Source organism: Leguminivora glycinivorella, chromosome 8 (assembly GCF_023078275.1).
Source record: "Leguminivora glycinivorella isolate SPB_JAAS2020 chromosome 8, LegGlyc_1.1, whole genome shotgun sequence".
In the NCBI taxonomy this organism is placed as follows: Eukaryota; Metazoa; Arthropoda; class Insecta; order Lepidoptera; family Tortricidae; genus Leguminivora; species Leguminivora glycinivorella.
Genome location: NC_062978.1, coordinates 11189796 through 11214624, shown reverse-complemented (window position 1 = coordinate 11214624; position 24829 = coordinate 11189796). Strand labels below are relative to the sequence as shown.

General features: G+C 35.5%; 2 protein-coding genes and 2 long non-coding RNA genes across 4 annotated transcripts; all 4 read right to left on the bottom strand.

The window, feature by feature from the left end:
• Positions 1-8289: 8289 nt before the first annotated feature.
• LOC125228495 lies at positions 8290-9820 on the bottom strand. Its single transcript, XR_007177294.1, has 2 exons — positions 9653-9820; positions 8290-8470 (listed from the first exon to the last, which is right to left on the bottom strand). It is a non-coding gene; the product is annotated as an uncharacterized LOC125228495 (long non-coding RNA).
• Positions 9821-12475: 2655 nt separating this feature from the next.
• On the bottom strand, positions 12476-16527 carry LOC125229047 (uncharacterized 30.3 kDa protein-like). Its single transcript, XM_048133822.1, has 3 exons — positions 15954-16527; positions 15055-15501; positions 12476-13201 (listed from the first exon to the last, which is right to left on the bottom strand). Exons 1-3 carry the CDS (start codon positions 16030-16032, stop codon positions 12867-12869), a joined length of 861 nt encoding a protein of 286 aa, XP_047989779.1. The 5' UTR covers positions 16033-16527; the 3' UTR covers positions 12476-12866.
• Positions 16528-16658: 131 nt separating this feature from the next.
• On the bottom strand, positions 16659-20090 carry LOC125229046 (lipase member H-B-like). The gene is made up of 6 exons (XM_048133820.1): positions 20011-20090; positions 18706-18796; positions 18177-18334; positions 17811-18059; positions 16997-17333; positions 16659-16793 (listed from the first exon to the last, which is right to left on the bottom strand). The coding sequence occupies exons 1-6, from the start codon at positions 20054-20056 to the stop codon at positions 16742-16744; spliced, it is 933 nt and encodes a 310-aa protein (XP_047989777.1). The 5' UTR covers positions 20057-20090; the 3' UTR covers positions 16659-16741.
• A 2169-nt stretch (positions 20091-22259) lies between these two features.
• On the bottom strand, positions 22260-23463 carry LOC125229219. Its single transcript, XR_007177373.1, has 2 exons — positions 23142-23463; positions 22260-22575 (listed from the first exon to the last, which is right to left on the bottom strand). It is a non-coding gene; the product is annotated as an uncharacterized LOC125229219 (long non-coding RNA).
• Positions 23464-24829: the final 1366 nt, after the last annotated feature.

Here is a 24829-nt window from a genome sequence, read left to right as displayed (position 1 = left end):
GCGGACAGATGTACCTACAAAGAAATCTACGGATCCAAATGAAAATCTTATTTTTTGTAAACGTTTCAATAAGAATACTTTTATTACGCGGGCGAAGCCGCGGGTAAAAGCTAGTAGTGCTAATATTGTATGTATCTTAAATTTCGAATAGTGCCGTTTGTAATAACTAAATATATAGTTCATCGGAAAAGGCTTTGTACCGTAGAGGTGTAATCCTAAGAAGGTAAGTATTTATTTTGTAGTTAAGAACAAAGTGAATATTTAAATGTAAGTATTTGTTTTTTTTGCCAACCGTACCGTTTGCCACGAAAAGTGCACCTTGATAACGATCTCTAGTAATAACTCAGCCATGAGCTTTATTTATTCAGTTCTTGAATCAAAACCCTTCGGAACAACTGATAAATAGGTATTTGTTCTGTAAAGAGGCAATGTTGTTTAACAGCTTGATTCAACCAGTTAGTGAAATATTCCAAAGTTGAACCGGTGGTTTGATAAGTGGTATCTTGAGCGTCGCAATCAATTATAGGTTTATGGAAGCGTTATAAAAAAGGTAAAATAATATTATTTTCGACTAAGTTAAAATAATGTTGACTTTAAAAATATACTTATAAAGAAAATAAAGAATATAAAAATATAAAGAAAATCATATATGCATTTTGCACACAAAAACGCCTTAAATATGGATATGCATTTAAAATATTTGCATTTAAAATTAAATAATATATTAAACGTATAAAATCATAAGCAAAACATTTATCTCGGGTCTAATCGTAGAGTTAGGCACTACATTCCACCACTTGTGTGTGATTAGAATGCACATAAATGAATTATTTTATCATAGTAATGTTAGCGCTAGGCAAAATAATTGGATTGGTTTAATGTTTTGGGACAACTGAAAGTTTTCATTAACAATTGAGAATGTTTAGCACTTTTTTACAAATTACGGAATAGTTTAACATAGTAGTAATTTTTTTTTTTCAAAGTTTTCCACTTTTTTTTAACATGGATATTTTTACGCGATTCATACTCAGAATCACGAGGTCTTTCGATCCTGATAGGAGAAAAAAATATGTCCCAAGATTTCCATACATTTTTCAAACCTTCAATTCCGTTACCTACATATAAAATGTATTAAAAAATGGTAACGGAATGGGAAAAAAACCTTGGGACACTTTTTTTCTCCTATAAGGATTGAAAGAGCTCGCGATCCTGAGTGGAAACCACATAAAATATTCCAAATCCAAAAAAGTGGTGGGACAACTTCAAAAAAAATGGCCCAAATACTACATAGTTCAGGAATGTGAATTATCAGCAAGTAATCAATTTCTAGGCAGTCTCATGTGGCTACCATGAGCTTATACGAGTAATACTTTACTTGATAGTGTGAAAATACATAACGAGACATGACATTAATTGTATAGAGAAAGCGAACACCTGAACGGGGCGCTGTTCAGGTGTTCAAACGACTACTTGGGTGAATCAACTTTTCTTTGCCAGCAAAATTTCGCATACTTCGACTACATGTGGTCAAAAAATTTAATTGGGATTTAGTCTAATTAATGTATACTTATTATATTAAAGACAAATATACTAGCTACGCAATACAACATGTAATTATAACATTTCCTATTTTATAACTTTGTTTCGAGCAGTGACCCAGTGGACATAGCTGTCCCTCACTTTTGTATGAAAAAAGTGTCTCTTCCACTGGGTCACATATTGTTTTAATTAAAAATTAATCGTTTTTAAATTTTTCCCTAATTGGTATACGTGAAACAAGGATCTTTATTCACGATGGTAAGGTTAAAAATCACAAAAGTAGACTTAATAATAAGTAAGGGTAATTCTTGCAAAAAGCAAGAAAAAGTTGATTCACCCACTTACTAACCAATAATGTCATATTTTTTTTCTTGACAATCTGATACAATTATCATTCAGGATTTTAAACTGAAATTCACAATGTTAAAATAATTAAGAAACCCGTATTTTACCTATGTGATATTAAAGAGAAAACGATACCAAGATATTTTATGGCAGGGGCGGCGCCGGGGAGAGTTCCGTCTAGACTTGTGAATCTTCTGTGGAGTGTAAAATTAAATTTAGTACAAAGGTTTTCCACTGTAAAATATATACCTTCTGTAAGTAGTTACTTGTTTTACAAGCGAACAACGTTGTTTTACAGCTCGTGCTAATGTTGATCACCGAGCAAGCAAACCTTCTAAAATAGAATAGTGGCATGTTAAGCACTGACCTTGTCAGGGTTTCAATGTATCTTTTTTCCAAATTTTACATCAAACGGAACATGAAATGCTGGTTGACTGGTAGAGAATGCCATTAAGTTTGTAAATTTTTGTTTTATTTGTGCAATAAAGTTTAAATAAATAAATAAATAAATGTGTGTGTCTAAGCTAAGATCGCTTTCCATTTTCAAAATTTCATACCTACTTATGTAAGTTTCAATGAGCTTAAATTATGCGTCCATGTTCGTTAAAACCATAAACAAATTGCATAATTAATCTAATGTTTAATTTGTTTATTTTTTGTATGTCTTTTGTATTTTTTTTTGTAAGTCTTGTTTTGTATTTTGTAGTTTCACAGTGCCTTGGTGTAAACTGTAATGCTGTGTTACTTTTTTGATTTAATAAATAAATAAATAATTATATTAAAATGATAAAAAATTAAATAACTACGGGCCATTTTAGACACCGCGCCGGTTCCATATTTTTTGTTAAAAGTATTTATATTTCTGCGTTACATGCCAAAAACTAGACAAAAATTGTTTTTAGGGTTCCGTACCTCAAAGAGGAAAAACGGAACCCTTATAGGATCACTCGTGTGTCTGTCTGTCCCTCTGTTACAGCCGATTTCTCCGAAACTACTGGACCGATTTACTTGAAATTTGGTACACATATGTAAACCTGTGGCCCAAAGACGGACATGTAATTTAATTAAATGAAATTTAATCATAGGGGTCACTTTTGGGGGTAAACTTGAAAATTAAAAATCAAAGTTATTAAAACTATATTGTGTTATATATCAAATGAAAGAGCATTTTATGAGCATTTGAAATATATTTTTTTTAATTTTTAATTTTGGTACTTTAGAAGTAATTTAAGAAAATAGACAAAAAATGACCATTCCCCCCCCCCTTATCTCCGAAACTACTTAGCGTAAAATTTTCAAAAAAATACACGAGATAGCCCTCTACCTATAGATTACAGGAAAACCTATTAGAAATCTACAGTCAAGCGTAAGTCGGACTTACGAGAAAAAAACTCAAATTAAGATTTTCACTTACTGACGCTGCAAGCAGTACTAAACGTCTTAAAATTTTGTAAGCGTGATGGACAGGTAGAAAGAAATTCATTTCTGTCTTTTTCTTTTTAGAAATTGTTCAATTTTTTTTTTCATTTGCCAAAATGACTTAAGTTTCTACTAAAAAGGAGGCGCTTAAGACCGTTTGTAAGTGGACTGAGCAAAATTTTGTTCAAATCGGTCCAAAAAAAGGTCTCTGTTGACGAAAACATAGAATTTGTGCCAACGACAGCCCAAATCTGAAGTCCATTTTGCTCTATCTCTTATCGTTTCCGAGATATATACGTAAAGTCTTGAAAGTGCGAAAAGTTAACTTTGCTATCACAGTCGTTCAGGCGCTCATGAGTTTTTTGTATGGAAAAGTCGAAAACCGACTCGCACTTGACCAATGTTCATAGAACGTGTTGTGGTTTTTTACGCGGGTCCGCGACTGACGACGTTCGAATGTTTTGTTCGGAAATGTTTGAGGGTGGTTTCTTTGAAACGTCGCCGGCGGCGGGTGGTTCGACGGGCGAAGGTCACACGCCGCACGCGACGGTCTGTATTCGTTTTGTACAATAGCAACGGACGGCGGGTGGCGTCTTGATATGGAAAATGACTGACTTCACTAAAGATAATGATGAACTCATTGAGGTAATACTAGAGAGGACACTGCGAGCAAAACGTTTGCGCTACAAACATAAGTCCATTGGACTTATGTTTCTGCCTGCACACAAATAAAATGTAAAAATGCCTTCCTGCGCAACAAGATGCTGTTTAAGCCATACGAGAAAATCGAATAAAACTGACGTGTCACATTTCATCGGTTAGTATACACGCTATGTTAATCGATCTTTATTTAAGTAATTATTTCAATTAAGGGACGCGCTCCTCAAACGCGAAGCTATCGCTGCCATTTTGTTGAACGAAATCATAGATTAACCGCATCATAATCGCACAGACTTGACATGTAGGTAATGAAGTATAGTAATTGTGATTATATTCTGTTTGTAATATATAAAAGAGAAATGTTAAATTTATTTCACGTTATACTTATGAATACTACACAGTTCTAACACGAGTTGTAATCGATATTTTCATACAATAATAACCTACGATTTTCTTCAAGGGCAATTAAAGTAGGTATATGAAAAAAATCAATAATGTATTTTTGTTTCACTTAGTAGAACTTAAACATAGCACAATGTATGATAGTGCTAAAATTAAACTACTTACCCCCTTATTCATAAACGTTCACTAAAGTTATCAAGCCGATAAAGTTCGTTTGTCCTTTTCTATCACACCAATACGCCGAAAAGGGACAAACGAACTTTATCGGCTTGATAACTTTAGTGTGCGTTTATGAATAAGGGGGTTAGTATTTTACAAAAAGTATAAAAAAAGGTCTACATTAAGAGTGTCGCGTCTAGGTGGTCATTGGTCAAGTCTTACTCTATGACACGGTACCTCCCCACGCATGCGCCGCGCGCTGCCGGCCGGAGCACAGACTTTGTTTGGGGTGTAATTTCTAGTATGTTAGTACATAGTAATTCAATGGATGAATTGTACTTCTGTGAACTGTTTTCGATATACTTATCGAATATAATATATGATGTAATTTTTTCTTTACTACAATGCAAGTGTTTGAGTACCAAGTTAAAAATTTCACTTTCTTTTTGCCGGTTTCATACAAAAATATCGTTTGACTTGACTGTCTCTTTTTTTTGGGTAATATCAATATTTATATGGACGGATTAAGTCGCGTATAATCTTCTTCCTCTAAGAATTACAATGTAAGTATTTTTGCATTCATTTTGATCAGAGCACAACACAACAGTTCAAAAATCAGTCTACCAGAGCTTCTGAGTTCCGTCGCCGACGACGGGTGACCAAGGGTCAGAAAACCCACGCACCCGCGACCGACAGCGTGTGGCACAGCGGCACATGCGGCTCACATCCAAACGCCGCCGGGCGCGTGTGACGGGCCAGAGAAACCAGGGCCTTAGGGCTAGGTGATTATCGCCGCGCCGCAGAGGACGCGCTGAGGGGGGGCGGTGCCTACAGCAGTTGTAGTTGTATGCATACCTAGCTCACGCACACAGACGCGTCCGCTGGCGCCGCCAGGGGCGGCTCACTCCGCTATCCTATCGTTGCGCTACAAGTATATCCTGGCGGCCGCGAGCTGTGGCCGCGAGTTCGCGGCCTACTCAGGGGTGGTGCACATTCTCACGGAATGCACGTTCGCACTTTCTATTGTTACTTTACGTCGCGAGGTTTTTTAAGCGATGTCCACGGGTGGAATGGCTAATAATACTTAATTAAATAGACATATTGAATAAAATAAATACCAAAAGATATTCTTATACAGATCTACTACTGATTAAGTCCCACGGAAAAGTTCAATAAGGCTTTTGATGTTGGAACCTTGAACAAAAATATATAAATACAGCGTATATACCTAGAAAGTACTCAAGACTTGAATATAATAATATAACATTTAATGTGAGTATTAATTCGTTTGGATCCATTGGTAACCCTATCACCGGACGCCGCGCACGTGCGGCTCGTTTCTTTGTAAGAATGTTGTAGGTATTTAAAAAGACGGCATTTCGGAAACATCAAAGCAGTGGGCCTTCTTTACTTGTGCTATTATATATTCTGTGGCGCCGCGCCGGTGTCCACGTGCGCTCTCTGCAGTGTGCGCTGCCGCTGCCACGAAACGTTTACCTACTCCGTGTAATACTGATAAAAGAAAGTATTGACGTGAATTCACACGTTTCGGAAATGACTGTAGGTATTTTAAATATTTTAGCACAATATGTTTTTTGCCTCTTATTGCCTATTATACAATATATACATACCTACTATGGCAACTCTATCACAGCGCAGAATATGCAGAAGCCACATGGTGGTCTGCGACAGAAACTCAATAGACATTTTTAGAGTTTTTAAAATAAGTACCTAAGTAGGTACGTGAAGTAACATGGTAAATTAAAAAAATATCATTAGATACTTATTGCGAAGGTGTAAACAATTCCTTCGTTTTGCCACATATCAATAATTATCTATCTATATTAAATTCATTAATCCGTATACATTACATTTTTACAGTACGGTAATACTCACCCCGTTATTCATAAACGTACACTAAGTTATCAAGCCGATAAAGTTCGGTTGTCCCTTTCCGACGTATTGGTGTGATAGAAAGGGACAAACGAACTTTATCGGCTGGATAACTTTAGTGTACGTTTATGAATAAAGGTGTTAAAATTTATAGCTACGAAATTTTACATGAAATCATAAAACACCTACTTTAAAATAAAATAAAAAATGTTGAATTTGGTTAACATTATAAAAGACCTCACGCAAGCTGTGCTAATTAGTTCGCGAATTCGTCGAGAGGTGGCGCTAAACACAATTATGCTCATTAGAGAACCTATACTTCTAGCCTAGCCCAGTCTTTAGACTTATGTGAGTAACGTAAAAGTACCTAATAGTTTTGTAGGTACGGAACCCTTGGTGGGCGAGTCCGACTCGCACTTGGCCAGTTTTTTTTTTAAGGACATTTAGCTCGCGGTACAAAAGAGTAGCGAACTGTGAAACAAGTGGCAACTCAATTTATCAGCAGCTTGTTACCGCTGTCCGCGATCGCGATAGCAACTGTCCTTTTTACTCGTTGTGTAAGAAACCCATTTCAGCATTATCTTGGTACGCGGCACAGTGTCTGGTCTACGACAGTAGCTATAAAGTTATCTCAAAACGTTTAGGATTCCACATTAAAATCCTGGGTAGTTACTACAACTTAGGTTGAATTTAGTTTTAATTTTAAGCCTAAACAGTACTCATGTCAAACTTCAAATACATAATAATATATTGAAAAACTATTTATATTGAGGGCTGTCGTATCAACCATAGAGTATATTTAATAGTATGGTATAGAGTAAGTTTTTCAAATGCAGCGCCATCTATTATTAAGTTACGACAACTTTTCATGTGACTTTCTATGCCTAAAGGTTCCTTATACCACATAAAGTATGTGGACCCTTTAAACATGGAACGCCACATATTTATGGCGGGATTTTTAATTAGGTTTGATGTAATTATTCACCAACCAATAACATAAATAAGTATTTTCTACTCCCGTGTTGTTATTCGTCATTTACAGTGTCATGCATAGATCGTTAAAACCCTACATAAAAGATGCCCGCCCCCGCCCGGCGCCCGCGCACCCATGCATACGATATAGCTCTTAAAGCATTGTTAGGAAGCCTTTAAGGGATATAGCGTGGGTGCGCGGGGCGCCGGGGGCTGGCGACGTCGCGGGGGAGTGCGAGCGACAGGGTGAGTGCAGGAACACAGGGGAGGCCGACAAGTCAAAATACAGGAAATAGTGCGAATTTCACGAAAGTTATTCTAGAAAACTATTAAAAAGTAAGTGCATGGTCGTAGAAAAAGTATTGTATGCAACGGTGTTTAACTGAGTCAAAAAATACTCGTGGCGTCTTTATTAACAATTTTCGGCTTCGCCTCAAATTGTTACTCACGCCACTCGTCTTTTTTGACCTCACTTAAACGCCAGTTGCATAAAATACTATTTGTACACGGACTTATTTGCCAAAAAATATGACAATAATAAAATTTCAATTTATTTACATATAATTAACCATAGAATTTCGTTCGCTAGTTTACAGGTGGTACAGCGACATCTAGCGAAAAATTTGGACATCGGACAAAAATATTTATATGTACATTTTATTTTACGACAAGTCGTTAGCCAGTTTGCGGCAGTAACAGTGACATCTAGCGAACAACTTGCACTACGGCATATATGTACGTAATTGTTTTTCACGCCCTCCATCGTTGAGTTTCCTAAACATATCCTAAGTACATCGGATTTACTATTTCCTTTGACTGAAAACACCGTGGTATAAACAGCGTTTAGGAAACTTCTTGCCATACATTCTCTAACGGTAAATATAAATGATTTCAAAATTATCTATTTAAGTAAATAACTTTTATTTTCTTGCAGAAAACTGAGAAAAATGTTTTTATATATTTGTTGACTCATCAGGTTGACTTGTTGTAGTACAGTAGATGCTGTTTTGTGGAAACCAGCTGGAACAAGCCCGAGCATTAGGAAGAATCTTATTGATATCCATGAGTAACCGGCGTGTATCTGAAAATATGACGATCTTGTGTACTTACTAATTTCTTCCAAACACACAAGAAGAGGTAAAGTAACCTAAAACACTGCTAGGTTACCTACAGGAGCTGGATGTTTTGGGTAGAGTTACTTTCGTTTAACACGCAAAATACGCACAAAGGCGGGTTGTCGACTTGCGAAAAAGGCCCAAATAAAACTACACTCGCTCGAATCTAGAGCAGAGCCCAACTGGGGAAGTACCTCCGCCTTACAAATGACCGCTTTCCGCCGTTTTTAATGGGTTGGCAACGCGCATGTAACACTCCTTGAGTTGCAGGCGTCCATAGGTTACGGTGATCGCTTTCCATCAGGATGACCGTATGCTTGTTTGCCACCGACGTAGTACAAAAAAAAACTACCCAACTAGTTTCTTTTCAGCTGGGTTAGCGCCTAATTGGAGCGGCAATATCTCAACGCGACTTAGATCACACGTCTTTTTCTATTTGTAAGAATGACATAATATATTTCGCAGCGACATAATCTCACGCCAATTATGTGCTAGCACTAGCACTGCGGTTCAATATGGGTCTTTACTAATAATTTACTACATGATTAGTATCAGAGAACATTCTACGACCACTGATCGGGTAAAAGTAATTTATTCCGCCATTCGATTTTTATTAGTCATAAGAAAAAAAAATATGGGTAATATTTCTGTTGAGACACATAGGCTGCCATTTAAGTTGGGTACCGCCAGCGTTAAACAAATCCTAAGAAGATAATAAACAGGTAACTTCTCCATTAAATAAAATTTTAATATTCTGTTCTATACGTTAATGAAACTGTATACAGAGTGGGGCCTGTAACAAAGGCGAATAATTAAACTGTAGGCTATTCTCCTTATACTGATCAACATTTGTTCGGCGACTTTTAAAAATAACTTTTATTTTGATTTTTATCACCCTTGAAAGCTTTTTCTAAGAGGTAATGTATTGCGAATTCTGTTAAGTCTAAAGTGTGACAGACAACGTCAATGACAACAATAATGGCGTACATTGAAGCTAATATTTATTTTGTATGAAAAATTTAAAATTTAAAAACTTCATAATTTTTAAAAGTCACTGAACAAATGTTGATCAGTATAAGGAGTACAGCCTACAGTTCAATTTTTCGCCTTTGTTACAGGCCCCACCCTATATTTAGATAGGTACATACCAAATTGAATATCTGTCACTGGAATCCCAACAGCTAAATAAATAAATAGACTAGTAACCAACAAACACACTCTCATTGTTACGTACTTTTTCTGAATGATTAATTTAATTTGAACGGTTTAATAACAGGTAATCTTGCATATCAGGGTACCTTGGCAGAGTTACAATCGCTTACCTTTCGTAAGCGTTTCGTATCTAGCTCTCCCGATCGCTCTTCAGGGACGCGACAGAGCCAGCCAGCATATAGATCTCCATGACATGGCGTCGACGATTGTCACTTTGGTTAGGCCGGCAGCGCCAAAGTTAAATTTATGTCTAGCTATTATGAGTTTTATTACTTTCTTATCAAGGTAAATGCAATCAGAACGCTATTCATTCAATAAATCATAATTCCGATTGTAAAATTAGTGTAGGTAGATATGCAATTAATGTGCCCGTTAACATTAATGACAATAATGACTTTCCGAAACGACGAGACGGCATAATAATGAAATAAATCATTACATATTAAAGTATTTATACGTTCTGACTGTTCTAATCCTGATCGTGATACTTGAATATGCTGATATTTATTTGTTTTGTCAATTTTCTTGCAAATCATGAATGTTTCTTAGAAATAAATTTCAGAGCTAATCAAGTTCGATAGTTGGTAATAAATACCTTACATTTTTTTCTATTCGTCCAAAAACTCTTAAGGGAACACTGACTACTCGTTTTTCGGAAGGCTACACTGTCAGTTATTTCACCACAGTCATAAGATTACATCCCATTTATAATATAAAAAAAACACAAAAGCAACTGCTCATAAATATTTATAATAATAAAAAATATTTAAATATTGAAGCTGTAGTCAAATACTTTACATACATACAATCACGCCTGTATCCCATAAAGGGGTAGGCAGAGCACATGAAACTACTAAAGCTTCAGTGCCACTCTTGGCAAGTAAGGGGTTGAAAGAATATGAAACTGTGTATGTTCTACGTAAATAACAAAAAGAAACCAGACATTTTTCACATTACACACGGTCTTAAAAAAACGTTTTACAGAAAATTGTTTGTTTCTCTACTCTGATATTCTGCCCATTTCTCCCTGTGAACTCTTAATAATAAATAGAAAATATTAATTGCCATAATAGTGAAAGCGTAGCAGAAACAAAACACCATCAAATCTTTCAAAGACAAATCAGAAATCTTGTACACTTGCACTATGATGGGCGCATACATTATTACCCCGGTACAGACAAAAGCAAATGTAGCTAAAGTAATGCGTTTGCATTCACAGGGCCCACTAGTAGTGCACAAGGCATATAATACTCTTACATACATTATAAAGTTAAGTAGAACCAACACCACACACACGTAACTGATATATTCTAATTTAGTAAAATATCCAATAGTTATCCATACACCAGGTAGGATCCAACAAGAAACGGTCGATTTTATATAAACGTACTTAACCTCGAGTGTGAACACTTTTGCAAATTCAAGGTAAAACATACCACTGACCACAATCAACCAATGAGTGAAAACCATAAAAATGTAATATATCACATAATTGAAAACATCAGCCTTCTTTTGAGCAAAAACTCCAGCTAGAAAGGCTGTATTCGCCAGAAGTAAATTCAGGAATGCGAAATGTCTGAAGACACGGTAGCTGGGAATCAGGATCCAGAAAATGAGTCCAAACAGCACACTAGCCATCGACATTGAAGTCACTACACTGAATGTTAAAGTCAGAAAAACTGATTTCAACATGTCACTAATATCCTTGCAAGTAAAATGTCCCGTCCCGTTATCGCAAACCGCCTCAAAATTGTTGACATCGTTCTCTTCATAGTAAGACATTTCACTACACTAATATACTCACTACACTAAATTACTAGCCTTATATCTCTTCACTAGACTACTTAGCGTATACAGTGTATACAAATGACTAGTGTATTCGTAATTATGAATTTTTCCTTATACGCTGGTAAATAATAATAAATATCACTTCAAATTATATTGTATGCCTAATTAAATCGAACATTGCCGTCGCTTTTACTTCCACTTCAGTAAATCAAACCGACACATGGAATATGAATTGAAAGATAATAATAACTCTCACGAAATTAACGAACCGTACTCTTCTACGAATATGCATGTACGTAATTATAACCAATAATGGCATGCAATAAGACAAAATCATGCGTAATACAATCATATAAGGAAAATATAAAGACGAGACATTATAACAATTTATAGAAAGCCTCCAACTTTAGTTATATTTACCGTTAAATGGGGCGATTAGGGACAAAGCAGACATTTAAACCTCGATAAAATTTATTATTACATACGGGGCGCTGGTTTTTATACACAATGTACCGGCGGGCTCGTTTTTATTTTTGTATTTTAGTCGCTACCTGGCTGTTTAATTTTATAAAATGATACTCGTAACCACAATACAGGAGAGCCTTGTTGGGTATGTGGCAATTAAATAATATCCATTAGGCCGAAAATAAAAGTATTATGTCAATTTACCAATTTAATTTTTTTTTTAGGCCAGGTCAGAAGTACTCGAAACCGACGAGCTTGTATGAGAAACGTTATGAAGCGAAAATGATTTGTCAGGATCGTAGTAAATGGAAATCCGTGATCTCTGCCTACCCTTCTGGGAAACAGGTGTGATTGTATGTATGTATGTCAATTTTGTGACAATTCTATTTTAGTTAAAAATTTACGCTTCCGGCGGGACTTGAACCCGAAAGCGTAAATTTTTCCATTTTTTCCTTTAATATAAAAATGCTTAAAAAAGTAATTCTATTTTAGTTACATTGCTTAAAATAATGCATTGAAAATAATAGTTACTTAAAAAACCAAACTCGGAGAAATGTTTTTTTTTTAGGATTACGCAGGTAATTTTAGAGGATCACAGCCAATATGCTCAGAATGCCAATATGTTCCGGTATTTTTGGCGCTTCGGTTGTCACAGTGTATTCCATGCTGCTGACGAGCTACAAAAGTGCATGCCTATTTCGTTAATTAAATGGATGCGCAATGTGCACTTTGTAGAAAAATATACTTAATGGACCGATTAGGTTAAAATATATATTTTGCTTGCACTAAAAGTTGTCTTAATAAGAAAATCAAATACAAATGACAAAAGAAAACAGTAATAATTATAATTATTATATAATAGTTACTTTTGAATGGTATGTATAAAATCTTGGTCTCCTAATATTTACCCTTATTAACTAACTTATAGCCATTTTTGAAAAATGTTGGTATAGTAGATGGCACGACAATCCCTACTCCAGACAAATCCAGAACTAGTTTTCTCCCCGTGCCATAGTAATAAGCCTGCAGCACCAGCTTGGAACAATAACTGGGATTCGTACTTCGCAGGTCAGGAGTTATAAGGTAAGTTATGTGTTTAGTCTTTTTGGCGCCGCCTGAAGGGTTGTAGTAAGTGTGATCAGCCCACACGGCCGCTCCGTTAGCAGCCGCACGATCAGGGCAGCGATACAGCACTGTTGTCCAATCTGACGCGTGCTGGTCAAACCACTTATCGATATAATGCAGGTTTCCAAGAGAAAGATAAACCCACTTGCTTTGTTTTTTTGACCTATATTTGTGACGTGTATAAGAAAAATATGCAGATTACGAGTATCTTTAACCTAGTGTAGCAACCGTAGTGATAAACTAAACGATTTAGAAGATATATGGTTGTAAAGGACACGTCAAAATGCTATAACGTCCTTTACACCCATGATTTGATAGGGTCGTAAATGACAGTCTTAGATGATTTTTATACAAAGTCGGGGCGTAATTGTAACCGAAATGGTACAAATGTTGTGCTAAGTTTACAATTAAAAACTGGAAAAATGTATCAAAACGTACTTAATACCTATGGCATAGAATAGCTACATTAGTTTAATGCAGTGTATTATTTATCTAAGCTATCTTAGCAACAAAAAAGAACAAGACTATTTTATATCCAGTTTTGTAATAAAGAAACAATATTTGCTTAAAAACTATACTTTGGCAACAAATTCAAAGTAATTTTTTTAGTATTCGCCGCTGTCTGAATAGTCAGTAGGTTACGCATTCAGCCTTTAATTCTAGCAGGGAAACGCTTTCGTAGTATTATTATACTGTGGCGAGATGTAGGTAATAAAAAAAACACTATGGTAATCAGGGTACGTACCCAAATGCACAAACGCTCACGATAATATCTATTTCGTAGCTATATATCTTTATCGCTCTTGCGTATTGCACCAGACTGCATTTTTGTCGGCGTCTGGCGTCGACGATTGCCATTCAGCTACGCCGGCAGTAAACTTTAACAGTAGACTATACTAACATTTAGTGCGACAATAACAGGTGCGTTTCGCTAGCGAATGAGCGTTAGCGTTTGGTGACTTGGCTATGTACCCAGGTACTTAAAGCATTGACTATAATATTTCTAGGATTGAACTCATAATTAAGATTATTCTTATTTAACAGGTTTTAGACTAAATAACAATCTTCTGTTTTAAAATTATCAAAAATATGAATCAACATAGTAGGTAGTCTTGACTACAGTTACTATTATTTATTAGTTGGTCACAGTTTGTATACGCGTCCTAACTTGCGTTTATAAATAGGTACTTAACTCTTTAGTTATTCTTAGAACTTCTTTCTACTTTAGACTTAAAATTACTGTCGTATTAATATAGTCTGTTGTTCACAGTTGCTGATTAAAGTTTACGTGATTACCATTAGTGTTTTTATATTTACTTAAACTACGAAAGTGTTTCCCTGCTAGAATTAAATACTGAATGCGTAACTTATTGAGACAGCGGCGAGTACTAAAATAATAACTTTCCAAAATATTAGATAGTTTTTAAGCAAATTTTGTTTCTTTATTGCAAAACTGGATATAAAATAGTCTTGTTCTTTGTCTTTGCTAAATATTTAGATAAATATACACTGTAACACTATTGTGGCTATTCTATGTCATATTAACTACGTTTTGATACATTTTTTAAGTTTCTCAATTGTAAACTAAGCTAAAAACAGTTGCCATTTGTACCATTCCGGTTACATTTACGCCCCGAATTTGTATAAAAATCATCTAAGACCGTCATTTACGACCCTATCAACTCTAATTGTTCAAAAAAATCGTGGGTGTAAAGGACGTTCATAGCATTTTGACGTGTCCTTTACAACCATCTAACTTCTAAACCGTTTAGATTATCACTACGGTTGCTACACTAGGTTAAGGATACTAAAAATCTACATATTTTTCTATATACGTCATAAATATAGGTCAAAAAACAAAAAAGATATAAACATTTTTCTAAAAAAAAAGTTGTTTTTTGCTTCTCCTGAAAACCTGCATTTTGTCCTTTACGCCAATTGAACCCAAAGGTATCGTTATGTTTCGTAATTTGTCTATTATTGTCTTTGATTCCGTTCTGCCAGCCTCTGCCGCCTGGCATTTCCAAGACCCAGGTATCTGTAGTCATGATCGCAGCGTGCCCGATCAGACCGCCGATGCCCCGACCAGTAATCAATATGTCCCCCTTCCGAACGGTATTGACGAACCGTCTCTTGTTGTCCGCCGTACTGCGCTTCGTTATTTTCCTCGCGAACAAAGACTCCTGTGTATCGGGCAGAATTCCAAAGTTATTTAAAACGAGCCACTCTTCGTAATTAATCGGCTCAGTATCATTCATTGCAATGTATTCCCCGAACAAGTCTCTAAAGATATTCTGTTCATCTTTCAGAAATGACTGAAATGAATATTTTTCGGGATTTATTATTCCCGAGTCGACGCCAGTTTGGTACAATTTACTGGTGCTGTTTAAAGGTCCGTCACTTTTGTCTGAAAATAAGAAATCGCAGTTATAAATATGAATTAAAATACCATTTATTCATAAAACTTAGATTTATTCAGAAAACCATGACCAGATTGTTTAATTTATGTTATACTTAAGTCTTATTTATTTTAAAATGACTTATTTCAAATAATTAGCAAATAGAAGCTTGCAGCGTGGTACAATTTGATTGAAAAGCAGACTCCCAGTAGGTCTTCTCACAATTGGTTTGATACGGCATTTTTTAATATAAAATTCAGGAATAACATAATATTTATAAAAAGATGCGAATGTATGCTGCACTTATGCGAATTCATATCACTATCAGCGTCGAGTGAGTTGACTCAAGCACAAGTTAAAAGACATTCAGAATTTATCAAAATGTCCATTTACCAAAAAATAATAATTGATTTCAAAACAGCATGCCTCCAATAATTTTTTTTTTTTACGAAGTACTCACCAAACCCTACAGCGGGACTGAAAATCCCGCTCGCAAGCGCGATGCAGATGATTCCACCAACACACGGGAACGCTTTCATGGCGGCTGTGCGTTTAATAACGGTTTGATAATTCCTCCACTTAATATATGAGACTATGCGATAACTCTGATTAAATGTGTTGGATACTGCGGAATAGGGGATGTCCTGACAATGATCTGTGTCTGTTAGTTCTCATGATCAACTACATCTACGGAATTCTGCAACTTGTGATGATTTATAGTGGCGCTTGTGTGAAAATGCCATAAATAGGCACTAGGCAGGTGTTAAAAAGATACGTTTATCAGCTATTAGCGCCAACAATAATGATTGAGCAAACGAATGATGTTTTCTGTCTGAAATCTCTTTTGTAAACAGAACCCACCCACAATTCATGACAATATTACACCATTTTGATAGCGGTTAACATTCGAACTCGGTGCTCCCCTTAGCGTGTGAACTGTCTAAATTAGCTATGTTACGAACTTGACTCTAACTTACAAACAATAACCCATAATGGCTTAGTTTTTAGATTGCCGCTCAATTCATCCAAATGGCCTCCGTCCAATAGCGGACGCATCTTGGCTGACGATGAATGAAGCATCCAACTCGGTAGCTTGTTAAATATTATTTAGCTCTAAAAATTTAGGTCACTAGGTTAACTAAAAATACATAAGTAAAATAAAACAAACGTGGTAAGAATGCTTCATTTAGAGCTTATTAAAACAACATAATAAAACAATATAAATAAATTATAAGAGTATGGAACGGATCACGCGTTGTAGGGATATTCGGCGCCCGTACTGACTCTGTAAATTCCAGACCTGAAAAGAAATATATTTAGTTAGGTAGTTATTCGAGACAAGACAGAGCGCCTTTACAAGAAATACTAGCAAGGATGATAAAGAGGTTATTTTTATGCCCCAATAGAATACTTAGAAAAGTTAGAAACCTTTCTAGTTTATTAGATTTGACTAACACAAACAAGTATAAGATAAAAGATTAAGTCATGAAGTAAACCTCGTACCCTTCTTTGCTCAGGTCATTAGTGCCCAGAGCAAGAGCTGGACCACTCCTACATCCATTGTTAATCACAGCGTCATAATCGTCACACTTCAGACCCATGAGATGTCCTCCCATGTCCAAAGCCGCCGCAAACAGCTGCCACGCGCGATCATGGCCGCACTGATTATCTGTGCAGCCCGGTTGATTGTCGCCAGAGTTAGCGAAGAAGTCTACCGAGCCAAGGTTGCTGCCGATGCCAAGACCGCCGTAGTCAGTGTGGATGACTTCAACGTAATCGGCGTCAGTGGATCTGAGGCTGCGGGGATTCCCCACCCAGCTGTCACCAGCGGGGGATAAACCTGGGATATGAGAAAAGCAAATATTAGGTACAACTTATATGTAGGTACTATGACACCACCCTGATTGATGATGACCTTTTATACCAATACCTAATGACAAATAATTGACGACCGGTCTGGCCTAGCGCGTAATAGTGACCCTGCCTGCTACGCCGCGGTCCCGGGTTCGAATCCCGGTAAGGGCATTTATTTGTGTGTTCCTGAGTCATGTATGTTTTCTATGTATATAAGTATTTGTATATTATATATATCGTTGTCTGAGTACCCACAACACAAGCCTTCTTGAGCTTACCGTGGGACTCGGTCAATCTGTGTAAGAATGTCCTGTAATATTTATTTATTTATTATTATTATTAAATATTAAATTACCTTTAGGAAGTTTCAAGCTATCAGTGGTTATAGGTTTTATTTACCAAAAGCAAAAATACTAGTTATTAGTTCATATTTCTTATACCTCACTACATTGTGTTTATTTACCCGTAATTCTTTGGACTCGAGTATTCGCGTCTCTGCTAACGAGACCTGCTACATGTGCTCCAACATCGAAACCTAGGATGTGAACGAGTCTCCTATTGATCTTGCCAGCGTTATCCAAGCGACCAATCAGGGTTATGATGTCATCCGCGATATATGGCACGGAGTTGACAATTGTCGCGTAGTCCATAGAAGAGATAAACGGCCAGTCCACAAGAATTACAACCAGATTGCCGTCACTATTGATAAAAGCTGAAAAATTAAGCCAATGAATTATTAAGAGCAAATCATTGCATTAAACTTACAATTTCAGATAACTTATCTTAGTAATACGTCTTTATGGGTCTATATTTATTATAAAATACTTACATTCTCGGAGTTTAATACCGAAATCACTAAAAGCATTGCTGTCGCGGCCGTGGATCACTATAGCAACGTTTTTCGTCGCATCGAGAATCTGCAACTGACTAACAGCTGCATCGGAATTTGCTAAGTCAATGTAATCGGTTCCATTGGCAAGAAGATCTCTGTAAAAATGAATGTAGGCCAGTGAATGAATGATGATGATATGTGTGTAGAGGTAAATATTTGGAACAACTTTTTCACTTTGTATCTTTGTTTGGTCAAGTCAAGAGATGCCCATATGAAAAGTCCCTAGCCGTATCGTTTGAGCTGAAGAGGAGGTTAGGCGTTGAAGGTCCCATTTTTCTGTTTTTTGTTATTATCTCTTAAACTATGCCTCCTAGGAACTCCATAAACGATTTAGCTAGTTAATCTTGCTACAAGTTTAATCACACCTATATTTAATTACATGATGGATTCATTTGTCATAATATAAGTATTTGATTTTTTTTTGTGCGTAAATTTAAATATTTGTAAATGTTCAGTACACACATACCGCGAAGATACATAGTATCTGTTAAGAGTTCCCAGAAACCTGTGCTGTATTCTCTCATTTGCGACTGCTACATCGCATTGACACACTTTTACTGAAAAAAAAATACATAATTATTATTCATTCTGTCAAAAAGCGTAGTAAAACTTGAAATCGTACATTACAACTTAAGTGCATACTATAAAAAATTACATGTATAAAATATTTTGGATATATTTATGAAGGTAAGTTGGTTAATTAATAATAATACTCAATAACTTCAAATAATTATATCAGATGAATCAAGTAAATATTGAATGAATCACCATTGGGTATTTACCCGAATGAATGACTTGTTTCGTTTCAATTAGACTTAGCTGAATGTAACAAAATAGTTTATGCGACTGCCTACATATTGAAATGTATCATAATAAAACCGCCTTCAAAAATAAGCGTGTTACAAAACACGGAGAAACTAAAAAGCCAAAAATAATAAACCTTCGAATTCAGATTTCTTATCGGATTGCAATAATCTAAACATCCAAATTATAAACAAATCAATTATTTTTGTAGTCGGTACCAGACCTCCTCCACCACCTCCACAGACCTCGGTTCGCCTTGCTATTTCCAGTTTGCCCCACCCAACCATAGGTACTTACGCAGGCTGGCCCCGACTCCAACAATAATTGATTTGTTTATAATTTGGATGTTTAGATTATTGCAATCCGATAAGAATCTGAATTCGAAGGTTTATTATTTTTGGCTTTTTAATTTCTCCGTGTTTTGTAACATGCTTATTTTTGAAAGCGGTTTTATTTTTTGTTAAAAAGTTTATTTATTTGTTGATTTTTAGTGGTTCCTAGTGATATTATATGTATCAGTCCGAATATATGTACAGTAGTGAAAGAATTATCCTTTAACTCCTAACCATTGAGGAGTTGACCTTCCATCATCAGCTCAGCCACATAAAATTATTACCATCAGGCGTAAATAATGGTGTACCTTTGAAAAATACACTAAAAACATTACATGTGCCTGTAACATTTGAAGAGTTCCCTCGATTTCTCCAAGATCCCATCATCAGACCCCGACTTGGTGCCAATGGGACCATCTCGGGGTTATACCCGTTCGATCAAAAAAAAATTTTTGAAAATCGGTCCACGATTCTCGGATATATCGAGTAACATACATACAAAAAAAAAATAAAAAAAAACATTCAGTCGAATTGAGAACCTCCTCCTTTTTTGAAGTCGGTTAATAAAAAAAAAATTCAGTCGAATTGAGAACCTCCTCCTTTTTTGAAGTCGGTTAATGAGTAAGTAAACTTACATGTGACAGCAGCAATTACGACTAAAACAATTTTGGGATTCAACATATTGAACTGTTGGAACCAAACTGAATTGATTGAATTTAATAACTAGTTACCTTTTTATAGTAAAAGAGTCTTATAAAACATATTATCATACTAATAATCACATATCTGATATGTATTGATAATTATTTTTCATAGATCTTTATCTAAACATGCTTTCTCTGCCGATTAAGGGGAACTACCCTAGAGTTGATTTTTTTTATTATCTTTCTATCGAAAAAAATTTTTGTGTAAAATTGCTCAAGATACTGACCGTAATTAAGCAGCAACTCAATACAAAACTATGGCTTATATTTCCTAGTTTCTGCTTAGATAGAACTTTTGTCAAGAACAAGAACATGGGTCAAGTTTTTTTGTATGAAATGGCGACAGGTTACAGGCACAACTTGCGATCCCCGAATGCCTCTCAGGCTGAAGGGAAAAATTTATAAATCAGTTATCCGACCTGTCGTCCTGTATGGAAGTAAGACAAGTGCTAGGCCACCAAGACGAATGATGAGAGAAGACTGCATGTGAATGAAATGAGATGTGTATGTTGCGATGGATGTGTGGTGTGACAAGACTGGATAGGATTCGGAATGAGTATATAAGAGGAAGCCTGAGAGTAGCGCCAGTGACAGAGAAGTTGAGAGGAAGTAGATTAGCATGGTATATGGGCATGTAATGCGGAGGGATGAAAACAATGTTATAAAACGAGTGGTAAATATGAAGGTGAATGGATACAATGGTAGTGGAAGGCCTAAGAAAAGATGGATGGAATGTGTGAACAATGATATGAGAGTGAAAGGTATTAGTATGGAAATGACGGCTGATAGAGAGGATTTGAGGAAGATGATCTGCTGCGCCGACCCCAAATAATGGGAAAAGGGCAAGGGAATGATGATGACGGTCAAGTTTTTTTGTAATTTTAAGTATACTCTCAATAATTTGCGACCAAAATTCAGAGTAACAAAGTAGCAACAACTTTATAATCTAATTATAATATTATAGCAACGTATTTTATTTAAGGAAATGTACCATACAGCAGCGGCGTCAACGATGCAATAGTAATTTCGCAGCTGTTGACATCCGATTGTCTCGTTTAGTGTATTCTGATTAGTACGGTTACCATGGGCTGTCTTAGAAAGTGAATGAGTTTGTATATATGTTACTAGTTAGTTACTTTACTTAGAAAGTGAATGAGTTTGTATATGTATAGGCATCAAAATATGCAGTAAAATACAATTTGCCGTTTTAGCTTCCATTTTCAGAAACCTGGTTGAAATAATGATAAGGAGCAAATATTTCCCTCGCGGTAACCATTCATTTCATGTTGCAAAGCTGGAAATTTGGTTAAAACTTAGTTTAGCACCACACATAATAGGTATGAAACTTCTGACCACATTTCGCTCGCGTGACGTTTGAAGGAGAATTTAGGAATAGTGAAATTATATAAACGAAACTGCTTTATTATGTAACTAGCTTTTGCCCAAGGCTTCGCTCGCGTTAGAAAGAGACAAAAAGTAGCCTATGTCACTCTCCATCCCTTCAACTACCTCCACTTAAAAAACCACGTCAATTCGTCGCTCCGTTTTGCCGTGAAAGACGGACAAACAAACAGACACACACACTTTCCCATTTATAATATTAGTATGGATTTCGAATGCTTCTTATTCGATTTGCCCAAAATGAGTATCTACGAGTATAACCATCACACTTCAATAAATGCGAACCATCTTTTGTTAATTATGTATTGTTGTCAAGTCACATATTTTTATAATATTTAAAAGATCTTACAAATCGAATACTTAAGGATTCTGTAACTTTATCTTATTAAAATGTAATACTTGTTTCCCTCTTTTTTAAACCTAGGGTCATAAAGAAAAGGTCAGACAATTTAATCTTGTAAAAATAAAACCTTAATAGAATCAGATAAGCCGCTTCTGAAATTCCAGCGAAGTCTACTATTCTTAGTTAAAAATAGAGAAAGTATGGAAAGTAATGATGTATAATATAATTGAATTTGTCCTTAGCGAAATAGTAAAAAATAGGAAAAATATATCATTATTTTAGGTACTTAAACATGATGACGTTTGATCTATTAATTGAGTGTATAGAATTCGTCTGGTAAGCTCTCTAGTAAATAACATTATTTTGTGATAACAATTCTTAGAATAAATTATGAAAAGGCAATCAGTAGTAGTTCACCAAAGAAAACACTAATAGGTAGGTTAAAAGAAAATGAAATTTATTTATTCATCGAATAAACCTTAAATTGTTTAGGCATCGAAAAAATCACATCGTCATGTTCGTAAGATACTATTACGAACAGGAGGATGTGATGTTTTCAATGTATAATTTTATTGTCATCTTGTCTAATCCCCCGAGCGTGGGATATAGGCGGAGGGCGTCTGGTCAGCTGTCAATCGCAGAGAAACATTTGCAGGAACTTCGCATGCATGCACCGCCACTTTTGCCTCTGGTCAAACATAGGTCTTCACAGTTGTAACGGCAATGAGACTTTTTCTGAACGGCATTTACCCCTGAAACAAATAATTGTGCATGTTAGGCAACTTATTAGTACGCAACGTAATTTAACCTCTATCAGTCATATCTACATTTACCATATTCACGCTAAAAATAGTGCATTATAGGTAGGTACCTATATTGCCGACAAAAGCAGCGCCATCTATGTGTGGTGTAGTGTATGCGCGTTCTTAGGCGGTCGCATTTTACTGTATGGGATGGTATGATCTTATATTTAATCTATGATATTACACAGGACTTTATGATTTGATGAAATTGATGTATGTAGATATCGACAATCGGTAGTGACGCTTCCAAGTGGACCATATTTCTTACATTAAATATGTAAACCTAAAATTTGTAGGTTTTTCAGGGAGCTATATGCATTCTCAACTATATATTTAATATATCTAAAGGGGATTCAATACCTAGGTAGCCTCCATAGAATTTTAGACAAGTAACAAAAACTAAACAGATGAACCTATACAATCATGACGCGCCACACGCCCAAACATAATTATATAAAACTCTAATGCACTCACATGGATAACAAATAATGCAGGTAATGCACCTAGGAACATACCTTGAAAGTACACTAATACTAAAAACACTGCAAAACAAATCTTCATCACGCGAGTGTATTTCATGGCTAAATGCATCTTATTACACCTTATCGTTCGAGTGCCCGAGAGAACAGTCACTTCACGGAATGCAATAAAGGCGTAGGTAAACTATTCATCTTTGAACGCACGTCAGATTTAAATGAACGTAAGAAAAATAATGCTTTCCTAAACTAACCATTATTATGGTCTAGTGACAACAATACTGTGAGTAAAACTGAGGGACTACCGCGCGAACCTCTTATGACGAGTTGCCTCTGTGTCGCACTTATGTATGAATTTACAAGCGTGAAAGAGAATGAACAAGTCGAACGTGGTTCGTGGTAGGTCTTCTATTACCAGTTCGCATGGTTCGATTATTGACGCAATTCGTAAACTTCAAAGTGAACAAAATCTGTAGCGAAACTAATTAAGATTTTTTTTTTACTTCAACCTTATAGTGAAAATATATGGCATATTTTCGAATGTTTAATAATTATATCATTATTTTCGAATGTAATTATATTATATATCATTAAGGCCTTTCAAAACGCAAGTGCAGCTAATGCCATTTGAAATTAGAACTAAGTATTAGAAGTAGTTTTATGTAGACCTACCTTTAAATGTTATACAATTAAATCGAACTTTTATTTAAGTAGTATATCTACTGTCAGTTTTCAGCATATTTACTCACAGTTGGTAGTGCATATTTACTCATATTAAACCGTAAGAAAAGTGTGTGAAGCGAAAGTATGTAGTAAATGGAAATTGATCACCCCTCTGTGATTATGTATGTATGTATGTAATAGGTATGTTATAAAAATAATAAAAACTATTATAATCTAATCTATTTCGAATAAATATGGAAAGTTTAGATATACGAACACTTCTAATGCTATATGTAGTAATAATGTTTGATTTTTTTTTGCTGATTGAAAATATCTGAAAACATTTATATATTTCGTTGACTTTTATTTCATCTAAAATTGCTTAATGTTCATTTACATGAAGACTTACTCTATATTATGTAAACTTGTTATAAAAATTGTTCATAAATCGTCAAACCCAAAAATAATATAGGGTTTCTTTCAATTATTTCCATCTTTTCATTCATGTTTATTGATGCCAATCTAGGTAAAGCTTGAGATGTCCTTTAATTTTGGACGAGACAGTACCCACGCAGATCAAAGGCTTTTTAAATTACTGGACCGTAACGCCTACGTTAGCCCAGATTCTACCAAAATACTTTTATATTTTATGATTTATTATAACAGCATTGATATCACCCATTGTTTCGCCCCATGGTTGACTGGTTTAGAATCTAAAGGCATTAAGTCCGCTAATTGTACTTTTTTATGTGCAATAAATTTTAAAATAAATAAATAAGTATCATAATTTTATTATTTTTGAAAAGGAATACTTATCAAGAAAAAATCAGTTTTATTTATCGGAATAGCCAATTAACATTTCATGTAACCATTACGCAATCCAGACATCGTTAAAAAGTTTCGTTCTCTTCAGATACTGAAGCTTTATTTGAAACCGGATAAAAAATCAGAGGATTCTCGTCACGCGTGAATTCTTACCGTTGAGCTAAGAGGAGGCTCGAGCAACCCCGTGGGAAATTTAAAACTGTCCTGGAACACGGCAGTGTGAATGACGTTAAAGAAAC

What these genes read in the sequence shown, in the direction of transcription:
- LOC125229047 (XM_048133822.1), bottom strand. Translation starts at nt 16,032, where the DNA reads ATGAAAGCGTTCCCGTGTGTTGGTGGAATCATCTGCATCGCGCTTGCG. An exon ending in CAGTCCCGCTGTAGGGTTTG is followed by an intron (nt 15,502 to 15,953) that starts GTGAGTACTTCG and finishes TCTTATTTTCAG; the next exon opens with ACAAAAGTGACGGACCTTTA. An exon ending in TAATAGACAAATTACGAAAC is followed by an intron (nt 13,202 to 15,054) that starts ATAACGATACCT and finishes TGCATTATATCG; the next exon opens with ATAAGTGGTTTGACCAGCAC.
- LOC125229046 (XM_048133820.1), bottom strand. Translation starts at nt 20,056, where the DNA reads ATGTTGAATCCCAAAATTGTTTTAGTCGTAATTGCTGCTGTCACAT. An exon ending in CGGTATTAAACTCCGAGAAT is followed by an intron (nt 18,060 to 18,176) that starts GTAAGTATTTTA and finishes TTAATTTTTCAG; the next exon opens with CTTTTATCAATAGTGACGGC. An exon ending in TCGAGTCCAAAGAATTACGG is followed by an intron (nt 17,334 to 17,810) that starts GTAAATAAACAC and finishes CTCATATCCCAG; the next exon opens with GTTTATCCCCCGCTGGTGAC.